Source organism: Saccopteryx bilineata, chromosome 1 (genome assembly GCF_036850765.1).
Source record: "Saccopteryx bilineata isolate mSacBil1 chromosome 1, mSacBil1_pri_phased_curated, whole genome shotgun sequence".
In the NCBI taxonomy this organism is placed as follows: Eukaryota; Metazoa; Chordata; class Mammalia; order Chiroptera; family Emballonuridae; genus Saccopteryx; species Saccopteryx bilineata.
In genome coordinates this window covers 107983400-108006562 of record NC_089490.1, presented here as the reverse complement: position 1 = coordinate 108006562, position 23163 = coordinate 107983400, and the positions used below count along the sequence as shown (strand labels likewise).

The window sequence follows — 23163 nt, the reverse complement described above, 5'->3', positions numbered from 1 at the left end:
TTGGAAGGTGTCACAGAGGAGGTGACTTTGAGGTGGATATTAGAAGCTGAGTTCACCAAGCATAGAAGTGGGGATTCATTGTTCTGGAGTAGCTTGGGCAGGTATAAGGGAACGTCAGGGAAGGGCGAGGAGGTGAGTATGGCTGGAGATTCGGTGCAGGAGGTGAGGACATGGGCAGAGAAATGTTCAGACTGGAACCACCCTTACTTGGATCTATACACCTTTACTTGTTAAGAAGGAAGGGCTTTTTATTTTGTTTTGTTTTTTAATTCGCTCTAAGCATCAGCCATCTAAACCAGTGATCTTTAAGGGAGGTGGTGACTTGTATGTCTTCGACTTATGCGCTAAGTTATGTTCAGGTGCCTGACCTGGGACGCGACCTGGTCTTCGAGCCACACTGCAGTGTTTTTTCTGTCACACATGACACAGCCTCACACCAGACAGGTCATCTTAGGCTTCTCTGCCCTTGGCCCACATGCAAGGCCCAAGTGGCCCTGAGACAGAAGTGTGTCTGAGTTTCCTGGGGCACCTCTCTCTGTACCTGGCGGGGCTCCCTGGAGCCCAGCTGTGCCAGGCCTGGCCTGTGGGGCCTGTTGGCCAGGATGTGGCTTCGTGTGTCTCTGGGCTGCATGCCCCCTCTCTGAGGGCCGCTCTACTCATTTCTCTCAGGAACTGCCTCGCTGCAGAAAGGGGCTTTGGGAACCCTCCTCTTTTCAGCCAGCTTTTATTGAATTCTACCTCCATTTATTTCTTTCCAAATAGGAATCTCATTTATCTTGGACTTTAAGTTGCTTAGCTCTTTAAGAGCTTTCTCTTTTCCCAGCTGCATTTGTTGACAGGCAGTCAATCTGTTTCTTGCCACCCTGCAGCCCCTTCCCCCCGCCTGCTCTACCCCCCAAGCAGGCCATAAAGTGTCCACAGCTGTGCCCTTTATTACCCTTCCCTTTCTGTGCCCACAAGAGGGACGAGCTGAAATATAGCACAGCCATTACCGCTGACAAAAAGGAACAATTTTAAAACATTTTTGCTTTTCATCAGGGAAGCTGATGGCACAAAGGAAAGTGTATCATTTTATTGTAAATGGTTTTTAAATATGGGTCACTTGGCCATCATCAGCCCCGAAGGATGAAAAAGTTCAAAGTGCAAAAGCAGTCACCCGGACACCCAGGCTTTCCCCCTTTGCTTTTTAAATTATGTTAATTGACACCAAGGAAAACAGGAGCCCACCAACCTCCCCCATCCCACTCCGTGTCCAAGCTCTCCTCTCCTCACGGTGAGGCGCGTGTAAAGTAGGTTGGCCAGGCCCAGGAATGGCGGCCTGCACGCTAGCAGGGCCTTTTCCCTTTTGCTTCTGTTTCAGAAGCATTGAGACTAGGAAGCTTGCAGTCTGGTCTTTCAGGTGCGCAGAGTTTTTCCAACCCTGGGGGAGAGGAAACTCTTAATGTTTGCTAGAGGTGGCAAGGGCTGCCTGCCCGCTACCTGCCTGTGCTGGGCTGACCAGATGAGGGGCCGGAGTGCAGAGGGCAGGTGGGGGAGAGGCCAGGTGAGTGGTCGCTCTCCCCAGAGTGGCACCCTCTCAGCAATTTTAGAGGTACGGCGTTGATATAATGACTGTGAGGGTGATGAGGAGAGAGTAGAAAATGAAATATGTGTGTGCAGGGAGGAAGGCCCAAAGACACGATGTGCCCTTACTGCCCACCTCCTATGATTAGAACCTGGGTGTGCCTCTGGGGTGGGATGTAGGGAAAACAGCTGCGTTTGGCTTGCGCTCTGGTTTCCCAGCTGCAAGCGCTTTGCATGATTAGTGCATGCACATGTGGCAGGAAGCCACGTGTGTGTCTGAAAAGCTATTGGTGCTTTCCTTCAGTGGTGGTTTTCCCGGATCGCTCTTCTGCCACTGTGAGGTGCGGTTCCCTGATTCCTTCAGGGGCAGTTTTCCTGATCCCTTGCCCTCTGCTGCGAAAACCAGGTTTTCCTTCGCTTGTTCACATGCCTGTCTCTTCAGGCTTCCAATAAATGGGGATGGCCTGACCTTTTCTGGCTCTGCAGTTCTTCTACTGTCTGCCCGAATCCAATGTGAACCTGCCTGGCCTCAACCACTGGCATTACGAGGGAGCAGGTGAGAATTGAGGTCACATGTCCTGATTTTGCTGAGTACTAGTTCTGTTAATATACCTCTCCAAGGCCCTGGCTGAATAGCTCAGTTGGTTAGAGTGTTGTCCCAAAAGGCCAAGGTTGCGATTCAATCCCCGGTTAGGGCACATATAAGAATCAACCAATGAATGCATAAGTAAGTGGAATAACAAATTGATGTTTCTCTCTCTAAAATCAATTAACACACACCTCTCTGAGCCACAGGGCCCCTGTCTGTGACTGAGGAGGATCCTGGGAAAACTCCCACCACAGCTTTGCTGGGAGCTGCAAATGAGCAGGCACTAGATGGCCAGTGAAAGTGTTTAATGACCAGATGAAACTGATTTGAATCAAGAAGCAGAGCCCCAGGATAGGATAGCTGGGCTAGATGGATAGCTAGACAGTTTGTCAAGATCTTCAGACTCAAAACTGAAAATGAAGTAATATCCAGGGATGCTCAGAAAGTTCCCCAAAATGAGATGGAAAAAAGCAGAGGCATCTTGGGTCAGGCTGCGGAGCCCAGTACGGCTCGCTGTGATGGGTGGAGGGCATGGCCGAGGATCTGCCCGTCTGTGCTTGAGACCAGTTCAATCAACTGCTAAGTGACCTAACCTTTAGGCCTCCCTTTCCTATCTGGCAATGAGGAATAACAACAGTGGCTATGCCTTAAGGTGGTTGTTAGGACTAAAGTGAGACTAATCACACAAAGCCCTCAGCGTCACAGAATAAGTACTTACTACATGTAATTCTTATTATTCCCCAAAACTTAGAGGTGAAAATGGAGACTGATGATGGCTTTCCTGTCCCTCACTTCCTTCCTTCTTGCCTGCTCCCCAGATATGTGGGAGAGAGCGAGGGTTTAGCACAGGTTTCTAAAGAATCAGCTGTATGCCTCTTCATTAGACATGTGTGGGGCAGCCGTGTTAGGCTTGCTTGCGGGGTTACCAGCTGCAAGCCCTTTTGGTTGATCAGTGTGTGAGCACCTGGCCGAGGCACGAGTGCATAGCCTCTATAAGGCTATGGCTGCTTGAGCTCGAGTGAGATGGGGGATTGTGGACGCATGGATTGTCTGCCTGCCACTGTGAGGGCCCATTCTTGCTGTTTGTGTGCCAGAGAAGAGGTTTTCCCCTGCCTATGTGCTTGTCCGCCATTGTGAGACTTTATTAAATGGAATGGCCCAACCCTTTCCAGCTCCGCAGTTTTTCTATCATCTGCCTGAATCCAATGTGAACCTGCCTGGCCTCAGCCACCAGCATTATATCTGGCGCAGCGAGCAGAGTTTGGAGCAGATGAGTATGGAGTTGCAGCCACCCTTGAGGGGTGGGGTAGAGGACTGGTCGTTGTTATGGCTATTTATGGCTGTCCTTTTGGGGGCCATAGGCTGTGTTTTTTACAGCCCTGTGAGAGGAAACCGAGAGCTCTGTGCAAGAGGCGCCCGAGGTCAAGAGCTCCAGGGTGAGTTGCAGACCCAGTGGCAACAATGGCTTAAACTGGAGTGAGTGCTGGAAAGGAATCCAAATGGGTTTGTGAGTTGCTGTTTGCCCTGGAGGTTGAACATTGGCAGCAGCCAGTTGGAGGAACAACTGCGGGTTCAGCTTCAGGCTGAGAGCCGAAGATGGAGCTGTGCCAGAGCGGCTCTGAATCAGCAGGAGCTTGCGTTTCCAGCTCCTCTTCTGAGCTTGGCCAGTGGTTGTCCAGAAGGTAAAAACCCAGCAGCAAAGAGTAGCTACTGAGCCCCTGGTGGGCTTGCTGTGATTGTGGGGCTTAGGGGATGGCATCATGCTCTCTGGAGCAGAGGTGGAGAGGCTGGACACTGTTGCCACACTCCCCCCCTTGGGGCAGCATCTCCGGAGCTGGTATGACGGCAGGGATGAGGGAGGAGGCCTGAGGCCTTTGTGAACCTAGTTGCCTGTAATGGACCTTTACCACGGTGATTTGTGGACAGCTAGGCTGTCCATCATGGACTGACTCTTGGACTGCAATCAGGGAGGCACCGGCTCTCCTGTTAGATGGACATGCCGCCTTTGGACAGTATGAGAGACCCCAATGGGGGGCAGCTCTGGTGGACGCCCTCCTGCCCTGGGAAGCTGCTCTCACACAGTTGCAGACACACCAAGGACATTTTTGGTTTCAGTGGAGATGGCCCTGGACTGTACAGGCCCCCACCTATGATGGGGGGCCTTGTTGGCACCGTGGGGTGGGGAGTTGGAGGTGGGCCTCCAGTTAACTCCCTGGGCAGACTGCTCAGGAAGAAATTGTGAAGGACACCTTTGTGATTGTCATTTTTGGAATGTATGTAATATACCTACTGTGAGGTGAGCAACCCTAAAGGGGTGGAATGCGGGCCAGCTGTGTTGGGCTTGCTCACGGGATTACCAGCTGCAAGCACCCTGCCTGGTCAGTGCGTGAGCATGTGGCAGCACCACGTGTGTATGGCCTATGTAGGCTATGGGTGCTTGCACTCAGGGGGATTGTGGATGGTGATTGCCTGCCTGCCACTGAGGGGCCATTTTGCTGTTTGTTTGCCTGAGGGGTGGTGTCCCCCGCCTGTGTGCTTGTCCTCCGTTGTGCGACTTTATTAAACAGAATGGCCCAACACTTTCCAGCTCTGCAGTTAATCTACCATCTGCCCGAATCCAATGTGAACCTGCCTGGCCTTGGCCACCAGCATTACAACATGAAACATAATTTTGGGGTCGTTACAGATAGGCATGACATTCCTGGCCTACCAATTCCAGCTTTGTGACTTTGAACGAGTTGCTTTATCTTTCTGAACTCCAATTTTCTCATCAGGTAAAAGGTGTAAGAATCCTTACCTATATTGATGTACCAAGTGAGATAGTGTCTGTAGTATTTACACCTATCATTTTTCCTGTCTTGTGTTTCTGCCCTGGAGAAAGCAACGGTAAAATCGGCTACTGATGCGGGGAAGGTAATGAAAAGGAAGGTCAGACTTCTTTAACAAAATATACAGAAGGACCTCTAGGATTTAACTGGAAGATTTTCCAGGGGAGAGTTACTGATGAAGCACTTATAACACTGTCCTGAGTTTTAATTTGGTTCCTGCTGTTACCACTTTTTGTGATGATGATGACCATAACAAACTGTGATATTGCTGTTTGTAATAAATATAAATATTTGATCTTTGTCCCAATTTCTTGCACAGAGCTCAGAAAACCCTTGCAATTTCCTATGTGATGAAAGGGATAAAGGTGTCTTTTGTTAGGTTACTAAGGTGACTTTGGGAAAGCACCTAAGGCAGGGGGCTGGCTGCCAGGAGAACCAACCAGGTGACTCGAGGGTTGGAACTTTCAGTCCCACCCCTTGACCACTGGGGTGGAGAGTCGGGTGCAATCAGTCACCAGTGGCCTATGATTTCATCAACCAATGCCTATAAAGTCTCACAGACCCCAGAAGGATGGGGTCATTGAGCTTCCGGGCTGGTGAACACAGGTGCCAGGTGACTGGTGCCCCTAGGGAGGGCCTGGGAGCTCTGGGCCCTTCCCCAAGCCTTGCCCTGCGCACCCCCTCCATCTGGTCGTTTCTGGGTTGTACCCTTTTATAACAAATGATTTCATAAATAAAATGCCTTTCTCAGTTCTGTGAGCTCTTGAGCAAGGTAACTGAACTAAGAAGAGGGGGTTGTTGGAACCTTCTCTGTAGCTCCTTGGTCAGTAGGACAGATGACAATGTGGATTTGGGATTGGCGTCTGAAGTGGGGAGTAGTCTTGTAGGACTGAGCCGGCCCTAAACCTGTGTGATCTAATGCCATCTCCAGGTGTTAGAATGGAGTTGAATTGTAGGACACCCAGTTGGTCGCGGAGAATGCATGCTCTTGTACGATTTAATTTTTCAGCATCCGCATCTTCTTTTTACGTCACTTATCTCTCATTTATCTAATTTCATTTCCAAAATTCTGCTGATCATTCTTTTCTGCTATTCTTACCTTTCCCATTCTCATTATCCCACTGGGCTTAAAGCCTTACTGAAAACAGCCACTTACTGCTAATTTATTGGGGTTTTTTCAGCAGGTGGTCATGATAAATGTAGGTGTTCAAATTGCTCTGTTTAACCAGAAGTGTCTTCAGTTAAAATTACTTTTAATTTCTTTTTTCATATATATGCTTAAGAATGTACCTTCCTCCCTTTCTCTTTCACTCTCTTCATTTTTACGTTGAATAGCTAGTGACCTTGTATGGCTCACATTTTTATTTTATTTATTTATTTTTTTTTGTACTCCTCTGAAGCTGGAAACGGGGAGAGACAGTCAGACAGACTCCCGCATGCGCCCGACCAGGATCCACCCGGCACGTCCACCAAGGGGCGATGCTCTGCCCCTCCGGGGCATCGCTCCGTAGCGACCAGAGCCACTCCAGTGCCTGGGGCAGAGGCCAAGGAGCCATCCCCAGCGCCCGGGCCATCTTTGCTCCAATGGAGCCTCTGCTGCGGGAGGGGAAGAGAGAGAGAGGAAGGAGGGAGGGGGTGGAGAAGCAAATGGGCGCCTCTCCCATGTGCCCTGGCCTGGAATCGAACCCGGGTCCCCCCGCACGCCAGTCCGACGCTCCACCGCTGAGCCAACCGGCCAGGGCCATATGGCTCACATTTTTAGTATGAAATTTACTTCATTAATTCCCATTACTTAATGCACTTTCGGTATTTTCTTCTTGGAAGAGTAACCCATCTCTCCCCATCCCTGCACCCCCTCCCTCACCTCTGGAATTATAATGAAGACTGTCTCCAAGACAATTACTGCCAATAAGTAGACCACACAGCAGTAAACATGACTGATACCTTTTCTTTTTTCACATGCAGACTTTTTTTTTTTTTTTTGTATTTTTCTGAAGCTGGAAACGGGGAGAGACAGTCAGACAGACTCCCGCATGCGCCCGACCGGGATCCACCGGGCATGCCCACCAGGGGCGACGCTCTGCCCACCAGGGGGCGATGCTCTGTCCCTCTGGGGCGTCGCTCTGTTGCGACTAGAGCCACTATAGCGCCTGGGGCAGAGGCCAAGGAGCCATCCCCAGTGCCCGGGCCATCTTTACTCCAATGGAGCCTCGGCTGCGGGAGGGGAAGAGAGAGGAAGGAAGGGGTGGAGAAGCAGATGGGCACTTCTCCTGTGTGCCCTGGCCGGGAATCGAACCCGGGACTTCTGCACGCCAGGCCGACGCTCTACCACTGAGCCAACCGGCCAGGGCTCTCATGCAGACTTTTTAAAGTCACCTGGATCTCTTGTTATTTTCAAGTGCCTCACCTTGACAAAAACTCGAGCATTATCCAGGCACTTAATCTGTCATAATCTGAGCCACCGATGCTCTCTGTAAGACTGGTGCCGAACGGCAAAGCAACTCTGCTCTTCCTGGTGCCAGTCTATTTCTTGTCACTCTTTGGAGCTGACAGGGCTCAACCTGCCTCCCAGGAAGATAGCAGGCACCTTTCTTTTTCTGGGAGGGGGGTAGGTCATGATGTCTCCTGTTAGTAAAGAAGAATCGCATTGGGTAGGCAATTAGCAGTGTCTACTGCAGTTCATACAATGGAATATCATATAGCCATTAATCTTTGAAGAATATTTATTGACATGGGAAAATGCTCACAATATGTTCAAGAAAGCAGGATACAAATCTATAAATACAGCATGATCCCAACCTTGTAGTAAAATAAATTATATATGCATAGAAAAAACACAGGACAAATACACTAAAACATTAACAGTGATTTATCTCAGGGTGGTGGGATTTGGGGTGAATCCTTTTTATTACTTTTTGCATTTTCCAAACTTTCCTCAATGAACATATATATTACTTTTATAGTGTGGGGAAGTGGATACAGGTGACACCCAGTACTGGGAGGTGGCAAGACTGATGTGGTAAATCGAGATACTTAGTACTTGTACCTTTTCAGCCTGTGTCCTCATTTATAAAGGAAGGATAATGTCTGTCTTGCACACCTCCCAGGACCACTATTCGTGTAAAAGGATCCCAAGTGTCTGTGGATTGTTACTCTAAAGCAGCAACTCAAGTGCCTTATTTTAGGGTGCATTCCTCCATCTCATTTCAAAGGTCAAGAGAGATGAGACATGGGCCTTTGGAGTGCAGTTGGCCAGTGTGTTCTCGCTGTCCCCCTTCAGGCCAGTGCGCCAGGCAGGCGTCTGGCCTAAAGGACTCCAGGCCCTTGTTCGCTGTGCACTACTTAGTAAATTTCCCAGACACTTCAGTGCCAGGCCACCTCCCGACTTAAAAGCTCTTTAATCTGGTTTTGCTGAAATAGTTATTGCTTAAAATGGCCTGAGAATTACCATTCTCCCGGCATTCCACAGTCATAGGAGGCACAACATGGACCCAGGTGGGCAGTGTGGTGAAGGGGAAGGAGAGGGGCCAGGGGTCAGGCTAGCTGGACTGGGAGGGACTTATTTGCCACATGACGTTAGGTGATGGGCTCTCTGGAGACGACCTCTAACATGAGATGTGATGAGGTTCACGAGGTAACATACACAGCCAGCCAGGCCCAGGCGTGCAGTAAGCACGCAACAGATGTCAGTTCTCCTCCCACGTGCAGGATGAGGTCATGCTCCACCTCTCCCTCTGCCAATACTGTCTTCAACGATAAAGCTTAGTGCCCAGCGCAGGGACACTGGAAATGAAACAACTCACTAAGAGCCAAAGAGCACAGCCCTACTCAGGACTTAGACGTGAGCTCCGCATACAGCCAGCGCACTGCTAGTTCTTAAACACGTCTGCATTTAGGGAAGCTGACACATATGCCAAAGTTATTTGTAGAAATTGTAAAAATACTTTAAAAATGCATTTGTAGAATAAAGTAACAAAAATACTTAAATCCGTTTTTTCTAAGCTTTTTACACCTAATCTAAAATTACAGATTGCCAAGTTTTATTTACTGTCAGAACATGAGTAACCAAGAACTTCTATTCCCAATTATTTGGATTAAAATCCTAAAACTTACTGTAGTCTTTCTAGTTGTTTTTTTTAAGTGTTCTGGAATTTATTTTTTTAAAGAAACTCAGGGTCATTGTTATGAGAATGTCTGCGGACCACACCGTTACACAGATACCGTCTAGGTCCACTAGAGCGTGCGTTGGGAAGCCGAACGCCCAGACCTGTGACACCCCGAGCAGCGTCGTTGTCTCCCAGCTCCCCTTCCCCCCAGTCCTCCGGCGGCCTTGGCTGCGTCCAGGAGGCCTGCCTTCCGGCCAGCACTCCTCCGTGCTGTTTTTTGTGGGCCTGAAAGTCAACAATGGAACCTGATAGAAATGTGTGCAAATTTCAGTAAAGAGGCCTGAAGTGAGATTTTTGAGGTTCTCTATGAATAAACTGCAAGAAAATGACGTCTCTTGGCGGCTCAGAGGCATTGAAGGACTCAGTTCCTGATTTGTTGTTTTGCCAGAGAAGTGACTTCTGGATAAATAAATGACAATTCATTTATACACCATGTATCTGTCCTTAAAAAGGCTACCATGATAAGTGAGATAATGGATGTAAAGTGCTTTTAAAAGGCATGAACTATGAAACAGTGTTGTTTATCCCATGTATCTGTAAAGAAACACACACAGATGGCTAAGTTGAATCAACCCCAATGTTTTATTTAAAGTTTTAAAAGGCAGTGGTTAAGCACATAATCTATGTGTGTATATATATGTATGTATACAAATGTACATACATATATAAAAGGAAACCAACCCCTTTTCAACTTCAGCCCTGATTAGGCTCAATGATTCATTTTCTATTTCTTCATATGACCAATTTTAAAAGTAAAAATAAACAGCCTTAATCAGTTTAACAGTAACTATGTGTTTCTTTTTTCTTTTCTTAAATAAATAAGGTTACCATTAAACTGATCATAGGGTAGAAAGGTAGCACACACACAGCCCCCGTCTAAAGCGGGACGCTGAATGACCTATATGTACAGGAGGGGGCAGCTGATCTCCAGCCCCAGCAGAAGCCATGAAAGAACCCCGTGCTCAGGGTCCCCTCCCCCATGCTGGGCTGGAGGGCGTGTTCCGCCCCCGAGTCCGACCTCAGGAGGCATGCTCCCCATGCACTGATACAGATGGGGTCATTCTATGGTGCTAGTGTTCAGGTATGCAGGGAATAAATAGGCGTGTGTAGCTGCCTCAGAACTAAACCATCATTTATAATTCTTTATGGGCAGAGATGTATTCTGAAGTTCTAGACAAGTGACATACAAACTTTTAGAGTGTCATCAGTTTGCAAGTCTGGGGCTGTGTGTGTGTGCGCATTTCTATTATTTATACAAAATTGAAATGAAGAGTAGGCTAGGTTTACAGAGCAGCTGCTTGGCTTCCGTGCAGTCGGTCCTGACCTACCCAGTCACTCGCCTCAGCCCTTATGCAGCAGCTTGCTCTGCTTCTCCGTGCCTCTGCCTGCTGCGGGCTCCGGAGGGGGAGGAAGGACGCGGCTACACATCCTGCCAGGAATCTCGGCAACCAGGCCCGCCGGATTCAGCCAGGGCTGCCTTGCTGAGCGAAGTCCTCCAGTCTGTCCGGATGAAACAGCATTGTGTCTGCTGCCAGCCCCCGCACCTCCATCTAACTGCAGCTCGGCAGGAATGCCTCAGTGTCGCAAAAACACAGGATCACCTCTTAGATACGCTGGATTCTCAACGAGTAAACCAGTTAATGTGTTTCTAGCCAAAGCAAAGGCATAAATGTTTTAGAGAAAAGATTCCCCTGGAGCTACAGAGAAAAGATGCCGATAAAAGCGATGCTGAGAGTCGAGCAGGCGACGCCTTCAGTCTGTGTCGGAGCTGGTCTCCTCGATGACGGAGTACTGGCTGAGCGCTTCCTCCAAGGGCGTTATTGTCCCGTCAGGTTTTAGACCCATTGGTTTAAGCAGCTCCTCCCTGGAAAAAGAGATAAAAGAAAGAAAAAAAAAAGTATTCACCAGCATCACACACACGCCCCTCCCTCCCGCCTCAATTCACATTCTTTTAAAAAGAAAAGTCTTTAAAACCAAAGTGTTTTTCCTCAAGCTGTGTGTGTGTGACAGGAAAGATGAAAGGGGCACGGAAAGAAAAAGAGGGAGATAAAAGACTTCATTCACACAGGCCAAACCTAGTAAGCCAATTAAAAGTATGAAAAGTCAAGGTCTAAATGGGCTCAAGACGAGGAGCAGGTCTCTTCTGTTTTTAATAATTAACTTTTTTTTTCCTTTTATGGCTTCGTTTTGTTTTAGTGAAGCTGAAGCTGCCCAAACCCCACCTGTCCCAGCGGGCCAGGCACACAGCACACGCGTGCATTCAGCAGTGGAATCAATCGGCTCTGATTTTGCCTCTCCAATCTCTAGTGATATGTAAGTATTGATTCACTCCAAATCAGTTGGCCTTCCCCACTTTCTCCCTTTTCTTTCCTTCTTTCTCTCCTTTTTTAAAGACACCATTGCTTTCGTTTGTGGCAGTTTAATTATGGGACTGACAGCCATTTTAATCTCTTCAAAGCCCCCCAACTGCCTCTTTTCAGTTAATCCAATTATATCTACCCCACAAGTTACAGCCTCATCTAAAGATGATTAATTATTGATTAAGCCAATCAAAAAGCATTAGGAAAGATTTATTTAATCTTTTCATAGGCTTTCATTATTACATGGAGATTACGGCAAAGGTACCTGTTGCCTTGCTAACTCTAGTCCTCGTCCTAATCCCAAAAGGTCAGCAGTGTACTTTAAGTGTAGCTTTGAACTGATTGGCACATGAGCTGCTGAACCCCGCTTCTCACAGAAATGGGCATCACCCCCGAAAACATGTCTATAACCAAGAACCCACATGGCAGCAGCTGTAATGTTGGTAGGATTTGGAGTGAAGGCAAATACTAAAACCTCCTCTCCTCTGTCTCCCTGCTGTTGTCCCCTGAGGCCAGCACAAACAAGGGCTCCCTCCAGGGAAGGACTGGCTGCACCACAGCCTGACAGGTTACAGGTGCAGTGAAACATCCCAGGGGGTAAGCGCAGCTCAGCGGTCACTGATAAGACACCAGGAGCTCGGTCAAGCAGCTCTGGCCACCACTGGAAGACTATTCTGAGAGTTTGAAAAATCAGCAATGTGGATGGCTGACTGGCTAAGGAGAGGCTCCTGAATATTATAAAGTAGGAAACATGTTTCCTGAACCAAGAAATGGGGTCAGAATCATAGAACTTGAAGTTGAAGGGGCCTTAGAGATCATTTAGTCCAACCTCCTCCTTTAAGGAAAGACCAAGTGACTTGCCCAAGGTCACATATCTAGTGGCAATGTTGAGCGTGGGACACCGGACTCCTGGATTCTAGTCCAGCGTGCCCTGCGGCACACACCTGGGTCTCTGCTCTGACTGGAGAACAACACTCTGAGCTCAGCTGTTCAACAGCTGCGCCAGGAACTACGTCACACTTTGGGGAGACAAGGCAGACTGGGCACAGCCACTGCCCTGGAGCGGGTGAAATATATCTATAAAAAAATGGGGCAAAATGCTGTAAGAGAATCACAGAGACTGGCAGCTCTGGAGAAGCACAGCCTACACCACCAGGGGAAGGTGGGGCTGGCACCATGAGTGTCCTATCCCAGGCAGAGCAGGCATAGAGCACTTCTGGCAAGACCGAGTCAAGGGCTCTGTATGGTCCCATCTACTTGTGCGACTGTGTAGGCCTTTTAGGGTTGTGTCCATTTCTTTCCTGGCTCTGTACCCTCTAAAGCTGTGAGAGCCCCAGCACAGGGAGTGGGAGGCCTGTGAAGGAGGGACGGGGGGAAGGCTGCAAGGATAGTTTGGGGTCTTGCAATCAAGTGTCCTAAATGTCCAAGTCTGGGGCTGGGGCTCTGCCCTGTCAGAATGCCCGATGAGGCTGGTCTCAGAGGGAGCGCCCCTGGAGGCAGTGTGGTGGACACACTGAACAGGGAAACTAGTGGTAGAGACAAGTCTTAGGATGTCACTGTAACAGTGTGTGAGGACACAGAAAGCTAGACATGGGGAGGAAAGCCTACATTTCTGCAATGGATCTGTGATCCACTGGAAGGGCAGGGGGCTGGCTGTGAAGGCGAGGAAGTAGTGTTCCCGTGGCTTCCAGCTCAGAGGGCCACGTGGATGGCCAGAACACAGCAAATGGAGCAGATCTAGCTGGGGGCGGGGAGATGCAGACATCTTTACAACATGAAGAGCTTGAGGTCCTGGCATGACAACCAAGTAGAAATGTTCAGTGGAGAGCTAAAACAGTCTGTTTCCATTAAAATCTCTCTTTAGCTCTGATATGCACTACACATATCTGTACTTCTATAACAAAGTTTCCTAACTATGTGCTGGAAGACTCTGTGATATTTAGACACTATTTACTAATAATTGACATAAAAGAGAAAGGGGACAATCTGCTGGGAATAAAATATTAAGGGATAAGAAAGTTCAAAGGTCTGAGCAGGTGGTAGACTTGAGAGTATAGTAAGATGGAGTGGGGTTAAGGGTTGGTGTAGGCAGGAGTAGACGAGACTAGAGAAAGTCTACCAAGACTGATGAATCTCTGGGCGGACACACCATTGCCCCAACACTACTGTTACTACTGCGTGTCTTTGATGGTGCTGGGGCTGCTACCAACTACACAGAGTAGTGAGCTTTCTCGTTCAAGCCCAGGAGGAATACATTCAAATCAAGCCCACTGGTTTCATGCCTACTCCTTAATCCAATTTTATAATGGAAATAATTAAGAACAATTCAAAAGTTTTATGGGCAATAATTCATCTATAGAATAAAGCGCCCTCTACTTTAATTCCCACATGAACTATTCTTCCCAAGAATTTGCTTTTCGGGTCCTTTGACCCCTCCACTAACATGGAAGCTCCTCTGAGAGGGTGAATGATTCTCTTTTCCAGAGGGCTCCATGTGATGCTTGGACTCACTGACCTTCAGTAGGAGAGATGTCAGTGATAACTGGCCACATAATCATGCATTCGTGCACATGAATCAAGGCAGCAACATGATGCAGTGGAACAAAAAGATCTAGGGCCAGGAGGTCTGTTTGAAGTCCTGGTTCTTCCACTTACCAGTTGTATGATCTTGGGCAAGTCTCTGAGTTTATTTCCCCATCTGTGAAATGGGAATAATGATAATACCAACTCTAACTACTTCCTAGTGATGACGTAAGGAGTAGCAGTAATAGTACTAATAGTGGTAGAAGTAACAATGCAGATGAAAGACTTCCATGAACTGTAAAGAATCCTAAATATCATATTAATTATTATTGTATATAGTATAATGAAAGGCACATATAGGTTTTAGAGTCTGACAGCCCTAAGTTCTAAACCTGGACCCACTACTAACTAGCAGTAAGACCTTGAACTCGCTGAACTTCAATTTCCTTATCTGTAGAATTGGGATAGGAATACCCACCTCACTGAGTTGTAGTAAGAGTAAAGGTCATTACTATACATCTAAAAATGCGCAGTGGAGAGGCTGGAATGTAGCTGAAACCCGCAATTTGTATTTTCTGTCATGCACTTATGGAAAGCTTCCCCAAGCGTACTAGGGCACTCTTTGGGAAGTAAGTGGGAGAAGAATATGCAGAAGGAAATAAAAGACATGGTCCCTGTCCTCAAGAAGCTTTTAGCCAGTTCAGAAGATAAAACATATACACATTAAACAATAGTAAAGAATTACAGAACAGCAGATCAACAAGCTTCAGATGACTAATAGAGCCCTGCTCTCCCTAGCCTGACAGTTCATTGGTACACCCTTATTGCAACTGAAATCTCTTCAAAGGTTTTTTTGTCCTGTTTGGGAGCAGAAAGTGGGAGGTTCACTTACAGATCTGTGACTGGTTTTTCTTATAGATCCCAGGCTTATTTTTCAAACCTCCAGCTTAATGTTTCTGATATTCTTCCTCTCTATCATACAACAGCCCACAAACAGCAAAATGAAATCTTTGATCTAGAGACTCACTCCTAAAAGGTCTGACAAATGTTCTGGTTATACTAGAGTGATTATCAGCTCTGTTGTATCTAGACCAGTAAGATGTGGACAGAGAATGCGAAGCATTAATGAATACCACAGAGATGTTCCTCCACCAGTCATATGCACGTGTGGGCAGCACACAGGAGGAGACAGGCTGATCACAGGCTCCTGCAGCTGATGGACTCAAAGCCAGACTAATGGCAGTGATGCACATGGATTCATGGGGAAAAAGGCATCCCAGACGCAGAATTAGTTAAGCAAAGGCACAGAAGCAAGAGTTAGTTGTGTGCAGGGATGGCAAACAGGGTGTCTTGACTGAGGCAAAGGAAAAAAAAAAGGCTCTAAACAGATATGGGTACAGAAGAGAATCTCAACGAAGACCTGGAAATCCTAGGCTGACAAACCTGGATTACATTACAGAGGCATTTTGTCTTCTATTTCAAGGGCCCTACATTTAAGAATTTTTAAAATTAAAAACAATTTTCATTACGAAGTTTGAAAGCTATATTAAAAAGTGTTCTATGCTTTAATTTTCATATCCCTATGTGTCTAGCACAGTGCCTAGCGGATAGCAGATCCTCAACAAGTGTCTATGAACTAAATTTAGTTGCGGTTGACATTCTCTTGCAGTTTCACAGAAAGGAAAGGTACAGTGTTTGATGGGCCTCCTAATAAATAAACCATGACCAAAAAAAAAGCTAAATCTTTGGGTAGAAGATTCACTCTCATCCTCAAGATTCAGAGTTAGGAAAGGTATTATTAACTTCTACAGGAATTCTGCATAATGCTTTCCAGGGATTTCTCATTCTCTACTAGACTGTGAGCAGCTAGAGGGCAGAGTCCATGTCTTACCTGACTGTGATTTGTGTATCTAGTATAAGATGGAACACACAGTAGGTGCTCAGAAAATGTTAACTAAAAGAATAAATGAATCATAGCATAAATGCAGAATAATAGAGAACCATTTGTCAAAAATCATTCTCATATTATTTTAACTGTACTTAATTATTTCCCTGATGAGTCAATATCATCAGACATTGTGACAGTGCAGCAGAAGTCAGGTCTTTGTACTGTACAGCCTGGAATTCCCAACCATAGGGGGCACCAGGACATCTAGGTTCTAATCTCAAATCTTCCACTAACTTGCTAGATGTCCTTGGGCAAGTCATTTCCTTCTTTGGGCTTCAGTCTCCCCATCTACAAAATGAAGGGGTTGGACAAGATGATCCCCAAGGTTCTATTCTAATTCTGAGTCTAAATATTAGGCTACTAAATAATTTTAATCTATTTTAAAAGTTGCTGGGTTTTCAAGACACTAAAACTCAATATTGCTAAGCTTTTGTTTTTTTCTAAGCCTATGAGTCAAAGAGACAGCATCCTCCCTAATTGTCACTGACATACACCAAGACCAGAAATCCTTTTTGCAAAACTATTAGCAGATGATTAGGATGATTACAAAAGTAAATCAAAGCAATGGCAAGGGTTACAAGGATCTAAATTCAATCATGGCCCTCAATAAAAAGGCCATTTCATGAAGAGTTACTGGTCCTAAACTATGAAAGTCCCATCTAAAAAGGATGGCTTAGTTTCAGATATATGTACAGCATGGTTAAACAGATACTGTATATTGAAATGTGCATCAGGATTAAGATAGTCATATAGCAACAACTCCTTCATACTTACCTTCAATGCTATACACAGGCCTTAACACAAGTTAAGACAGCCCTCGTTATCATCAAAAAGTACAGTGATGTCTACTGGATAAAGAGCCCATTCTAGGCACTGTGACAGTATCATGGCGGGCTTCTCATCTGATCAGGCATCTGGCCAGGGAAGAGATAAGCCTCCAAGAATGTTCAACTGGAACGAAACATCATTTAGAAATTTGATCTTACTAAACGAAAAGGAACCATGATCTATAAGGGTTTGGCCAGGCACGAGGACACAGATAAAGCACGTCCAAGAAAGGAAACCCTATTTTGCCCCAGCCTAACCCTTGGGACTGCTAATGGAAACCAAAAAATACTTTCTTAAAGATTTAGGGGTGGGAGATTATGGGATTTATACCATATTTAAATTTTTTTTTTCCAGGTATATTTTAACATTTTCCTGAGCCACCATTTCCCTGTAAGTGTGGTCCTCTGAGATGCCTGGGCTTATATCACTTCTCAGAACCTAAGAGAAGCTTCTACTTTTTAGGACTTCTGGTTCCTATGTAACTCTTTCCCCCAGAAATGACAGTGCAATATTGGGGCTCAGATACTAGCATTCCCAATCGCACATCAGAGAATAGGCCAGATGTGTATGTGTATAAAACACCTTACTTGACCTGGAAGCAAGAGAATACTCTTGCCCACAGCACATGTTTTTGTGCAATACAAACAAAGCATTCAATTCAAGTGTACTTGTTGAAAAACAGGACATAATTAAGCAGTTGGTAAAATGCATTCTTGTTTCCCACTTGCAGATCTCCCAAGACTCCCTTCGAATTTACCTATACGAGTTTCAGCTTCCCGCTTGCCACTTAGCTTGATAACGACTCAAAAATCATTCCCTTGTTTTCAAGGGCTCTTCTTTCTTGTCTGCTCTGTGTACTACAGGGCAGTATTGACACATGGAATTAATGACAGGGTCTGTAATGAAACAACAGTCATGCAAACACCGGTCTGCTCTTTCGATAAAACAGCATGTTAGAGACCTATTCACCTCCCTCTAATTGAGTACTGCATAATAGTTCCGATCCTTTTATGTAACATATTTTGTTCTATGATTAGAAAGGAAGAAAAGGGGAGAACCTATGAGGCACTGCTTCCTTCAATCACCCCGATTAATTCTCTGTTTTTAATGAGGGTGGCTGTTATTTAAGCAGGTTCTGTTACATACTTGTTTTGTTGACTTTTGTACAATGTATAACAAAACCCAGGATGGGATAATTGGGAACCATTTCTTTGGCACAAGGATTCCTGCTCTTAATGCAGGGTTGGCTTAGAAAAAAGAACCCTGACATTTTAAATTAGCCATTTTGTATTTAATTCCTTTTCACAGTTGAAAGATAAGATGAGAAACTGGTATATAAATAAAGTCTTTTAATTAACACAGAGCTTTTCCAAAAAATGCCTGCAAGAATGGAGCCTGTGATAGCCTGGAGAAAGAAACTCTGTAATCTGCTATAATTCCAAGTCTGAGAGTGCATCTTATTTAAAGATTTCAGCATCATTAGTCACCGAAGTACCATGGATTTGCCAATAATTTGTGATATTCTTGGAAGTGTTTTTAAGCCCTCCCTTTTTTTTCTCACAGAAACCACATTATACCCTTTGGCCTGATTAACATGTTGTTACATACTGTGAAAGTGTCCTTTGGACCCTGATCCTTCATCTTGCATTTTATCTTTCGTCTAATGGCTTTCTACTGCTGACTGGTTATACTGATTTTTCACTAAACCACTAACCCATTAGGTAGGAGGTATATGGTAGCTTTCCATAGCAAACTCTAGGTATTCAGGCTGCATTTTTCAAAAAGGATGCTGAGGACGCTCTCTAGCCCTCACCATCATGCTTTTGGGATAGAGTACAATTGGGAAGGTTAAACATATAGCATAAAAAATATTCCCAAGACAAATGGATAGGCATTTTGTCCACACCATATCCTTCCACTCTGTGAAGGCAACTGTGAGTTACTTAAACAGGCCCAAAGAGAAACCTTTTTAAAGTTAAGTTTTCTTTTTTTTTTTTTTAATTTTCTTTATTAATTTTTTAGAGAGGAGAGAGAGAGAGAGAGAGAGAGAGAGAGAGAGAGAGAGAGAGAGAAGGGGGAGGGAGGAGCAGGAAGCATCAACTCCCATATGTGCCTTGACCAGGCAAGCCCAGGGTTTTGAACCAGCGACCTCAGAGTTCCAGGTCAACACTTTATCCATTGCGCCACCACAGGTCAGGCTAAAGTTAAGTTTTCTTAATGTGATTATACTCAATATAAAAATTTGTATAGAATAACCTATATTCATTCTCTTTTCAAAATTGAGACCTTATATTCAAAAAGAGAAACTTTATATTAACATAGAATCACAGCAATTTTACTGTTTTGCACTATATAAAGCTGATTTTTTTTTAAAGTATCGATTATTTACTTAGCTTCTGACCTGATATTTAAAATCAACTATGGGACGGAAGAGCATGGATACATGTCCTCAAAATCTTAATGCTCTTCTCCGATAATTATGCTTACTATCTGTTTTTATGCTTTGTACTTGTTTAAAATTTAGAATGTGTTATTAAAAATAATCACAATGACAAATTTTTGAGAGGTGTTGGTTATTTTCAAAATCACATATGATCTGGAGTCTGAAAACTAAGAACTGAGTCTTGGCTATGTCATTAATCAGATGCCTGATGTTGGGTCAGTTGTGTAATCACTGGTCCCATTTCACTACCTAATTCACAGGGCTGTTTTAATGATCAATGGAAATAATACATATGGAAACACTTTTTTAAAATTTTAAAGCATGATATAAATACTAGTTTTCTATTTGTCTCAATTCTGTTATAAGATCACATGCAAAACTTCTAAAAATTTGCTACCCACCTCTCATTAAACAGCATAAACTACAGAGAAAGAAGTTAGGGACAGTGCTAAAAGAATAAAATTCAAGGTTTTCCTCAAGTAAAGGTGTTCTTTATTATTTCTTGGTAATTTCTTTTTTGTGTGTGTGTGACAGAGACAGAGAGAGGGACAGATAGGGACAGACAGACAGAAAGGGAGAGAGATGAGAAGCATCAATTCTTTGTTGTGGCACCTTAGTTGTTCATTGATTGCTTTCTCATATGTGCCTTGACCTTGGGCAGACTGAGTAACCCCTTGCTCAAGCCGGCGACTTTGGGCTCAAGCTGGTGAGCCTTGCTCAAACCAGATGAGCCTGCACTCAAGCTGGCGACCTCGGGGACTCAAACCTGGGTCTTCCGCATCCCAGTCCGACGCTCTATCTACCGTGCCAACATCTGGTCAGGCTCTTGGTAATTTCTTTATAGAACTTTTCTATCCTATTGTCCAAATTAGCAAAATAAGTATTAATAAGAGGTCAGCATGCCAACTGACCCGTTGAATAAAGCAGTAGAAACAGAAGTTCTTATATGCTCTTCCCAAGTAGAAAGACTTAAGAGAGCAAGTAACTAAGAGAGCAGGCAGCCAGTGGAGGTTATTCTTACTTGAAGTTTCTCAAATAAGAGCCATTTCATCTAGTGCTTAAAACAAGAGCTCAAAGTAGTCACTCCTGCTGTAAAGGAAAATGACTACCAATAGGCAATACAGAGGTATTATGATATCTTCCTTAAGAGTTTTCTAGCCAAAGGGAAGGCCATCTATAACTGATAATAAACATCAAGTTTCTCAAATTAATCCTCCCCTGCCACTTTAAAGTATATTAATTAAATTAGATCCAAATTTCCTTAATTGAACTTCCAAGCAAACTTAGTGTATGTTAATGATGTGAAAACAGCACTGTCTAATAAAAATATAACATAAGCTACAAATTGTAAGCCATATATATAATCTCAAATGTTCCAGTAGCTAAACTGAAAAAGTAGGAACAGATAGGTAAGTTACTTTTAATAAATTTTGTTTAACCCAGTATATCAGAAAAATTATTTCAGTGTAAAAATCTATATTAAACAACTGAGATATTTTACATTCTCTTTTTGTACTGAGTCTTTGAAAGTCTGAATATTTAACACTTATAGGACATCTCAATTCAGACCAACCCCATTTCAAGTGCTCAACAGTCATTGTATGGTTGGTGATGACCATATTGGACAGTGTAGATTTAAAGGGTTTTATGATAATAAACGATTAAGATCTTTACACTTTCATTCCTACAATAGATCTCACAATCCTTTAAAAGTTGGACCACATTTCTGAAATATACTGGAAAAGCATTTCCTTGACTAACTCATCAAAAAAGTGGGTGTAATCACCATTATTTTTTTAAGCAGAGTAAATTATTTGTAATGAAAAAATTATGTATTACTTTTAAGTCATAAATCATCTGCCCCAGCTTTAGTAAGTTTAAAAATAAACTCTGCATTAAAAAAATACTATTCTATATTTGGTACCTGCATATATTAAGAAAGCCATTACCCAAATACTACACATTGACTGGCAATAAAGAAATAAAATACAATTATTGAATAAGGAGTAGATAAGAGAAGAAATGGGAAAACAATTATTATTTATTTATATAGAATTAAATTTTAGAGGATTTTAAAAAGACTGTATCAGCAAAAAGACAATATATCTTGTTCAACAGTGATGGGGTAAGTAAGGATGGGGTATAAGGTTAATAATCAGTCCCAGTTCCAACTAAGGAACTAACAGGGATGAGAAAAATCAAAAACTTGAAATATTATTTCCCTTGGTTAGTTTAAGCTTAAGACACTCTATCCTCTCTCCCCTTTTCTGGAGGAGACTGCATTATTATATATGAGTTGTGTGCTGTAGCTAAGGTGAAAGCAATTGTATTAGCCACACTGGACTTACTTGCTTAACCACACAGAACCCCCTTCCTAATCTCCTGCTTAAATTGCAGGGGCTTTTCCCCCTATTCAGAGAAAGAAAGGTGGTGGAGAGGCAGGCAAATTTCATCCCCTTTTCTACCTCTGCTCTCGCATTAAAAATGTCAAATGAAGCTTTCTATGATCTCAAGCCTCAGGCTTTAATGCTTGTTTGATAAATATTACAGTCAGCTTTCTATATTAAAGGGATTATGTACCCTGATATTTAAATCAAGTCTTTTCTTGCCCTGAATTTTACGATATTTGGTCAAGAAACAAAACTGCCAAAAGTATACTTTTAAAGTCTTAAATTGTATGGGCTATTTTATAGAGCAGAAAGCTGACCTTCAGATTCAGGGATCAGCTGTGCTATTTTCTCACACACTGGGGAAGCCAGAGGGTACAAGGCACTGTGCTAGCTAGACATGATGGGATTAATAGGGCTCCTCAAACTCTTAAATCTCCTGGTCCACTACCACTCCCCTCATCTCCATCTGTCACAGATACAATCCTTGTATTTAAAAACAAACAAACAAAAACCAACCAACCACTTGGAATACTACTAAATCAGTTGGTATTCAATGGGAAGAAAATGTTTGCGCACTAATCTTTCCTGTGTCCTTGGAAATCGAAGTGAGATAAAGCTGTTGAGATGGTGAGCTCCTTGAGGCAGTGGCTATGTCCAGGGTGGAGGCAAACTGGCAATGTCACTTTTAGTTTCTGCATTGGTTGTTTTCCAGTTTTGGTAGTGAATAACACCTATGCCCTACACCAGGCTCAGTAATAGCATTTGGCATGACCAACCTTAGTCATCACTTTCGTAAGTGCTTTGGCACGGGCCACTGTTGCTAACCACCATCCTGGTGCAGGTCCTTCACATCTGCTTTCCTATGGATGGAAAAAAGGAAGTGTCTAGTGTCCATTCATTGGCCACATCACCTCCAACCCTATCCTTTACTCACATGCCTTTCAAGTCAGGCCCAGGAGAAAATGATTTTGTTTTTGAAAAGGAAGTTAATCATACAAAGCTATAGTACACTTTCAGTGCAATAAAGACTTGGTGGGATGCACAACATCCTCAGAGTGACAGCTGAGGGAACCAACCAGCAGCACAATGCTGAAGAGGATGATTAGGAAGTGTTCTGGCAAACACCGACTCTGACAGACACAGGAGCACAATGGACAGAGAAAGTCTGGAGGTCTGGAAAATCAAGTTCCTAGTCTGACTTTATTATGAAGCTAGAAAGAGAATGTATATAAAGTGTTTTGTAAACTGTTAAAGAAATGGATTATCACCAGATATTAGTTTGAAAATGTTTGAGGCAATGCTTTGGGCCTTGTTTCCCCCAGTGATAAATCTGGTATTATACTGCTCACAAAAATTAGGGGATATTTAAAAATGAATACAAAGCAACAAAATATCCCCTAATTTTTTATGTATTATATCAAATAATGATAAAACAACTTGAGCTCTTTGGAAGAAAGATGTAGTATGTGAATACCAAAGATTTATCTTATTAACAAGAGTAACTTTCCCTACACCTGAAGTGAAT

The 23163-nt window shown here is 44.2% G+C and overlaps 1 protein-coding gene and 1 long non-coding RNA gene across 6 annotated transcripts in view; one reads left to right on the top strand and one right to left on the bottom strand.

The window, feature by feature from the left end:
• Nucleotides 1-17668, top strand: LOC136326988 (uncharacterized). Its single transcript, XR_010729541.1, has 3 exons — nt 1-132; nt 11343-11459; nt 17536-17668. It is a non-coding gene; the product is annotated as an uncharacterized lncRNA (long non-coding RNA).
• Nucleotides 9710-23163, bottom strand: part of RIC8B (RIC8 guanine nucleotide exchange factor B) — a 110323-nt gene continuing 96869 nt past the window's right edge. For 2 of the 5 annotated variants that reach the window (XM_066263619.1, XM_066263629.1), the window contains one exon: nt 9710-11010. In XM_066263619.1, the coding sequence (XP_066119716.1) occupies nt 10899-11010 (112 nt within the window). In that variant the 3' untranslated portion in view covers nt 9710-10898. Of the gene's footprint in view, nt 11011-16751; nt 17702-22414; nt 22499-23163 lie in introns of all 5 variants that reach the window. The other 3 variants (XR_010729539.1, XR_010729540.1, XM_066263606.1) reach the window with 3 other exon arrangements.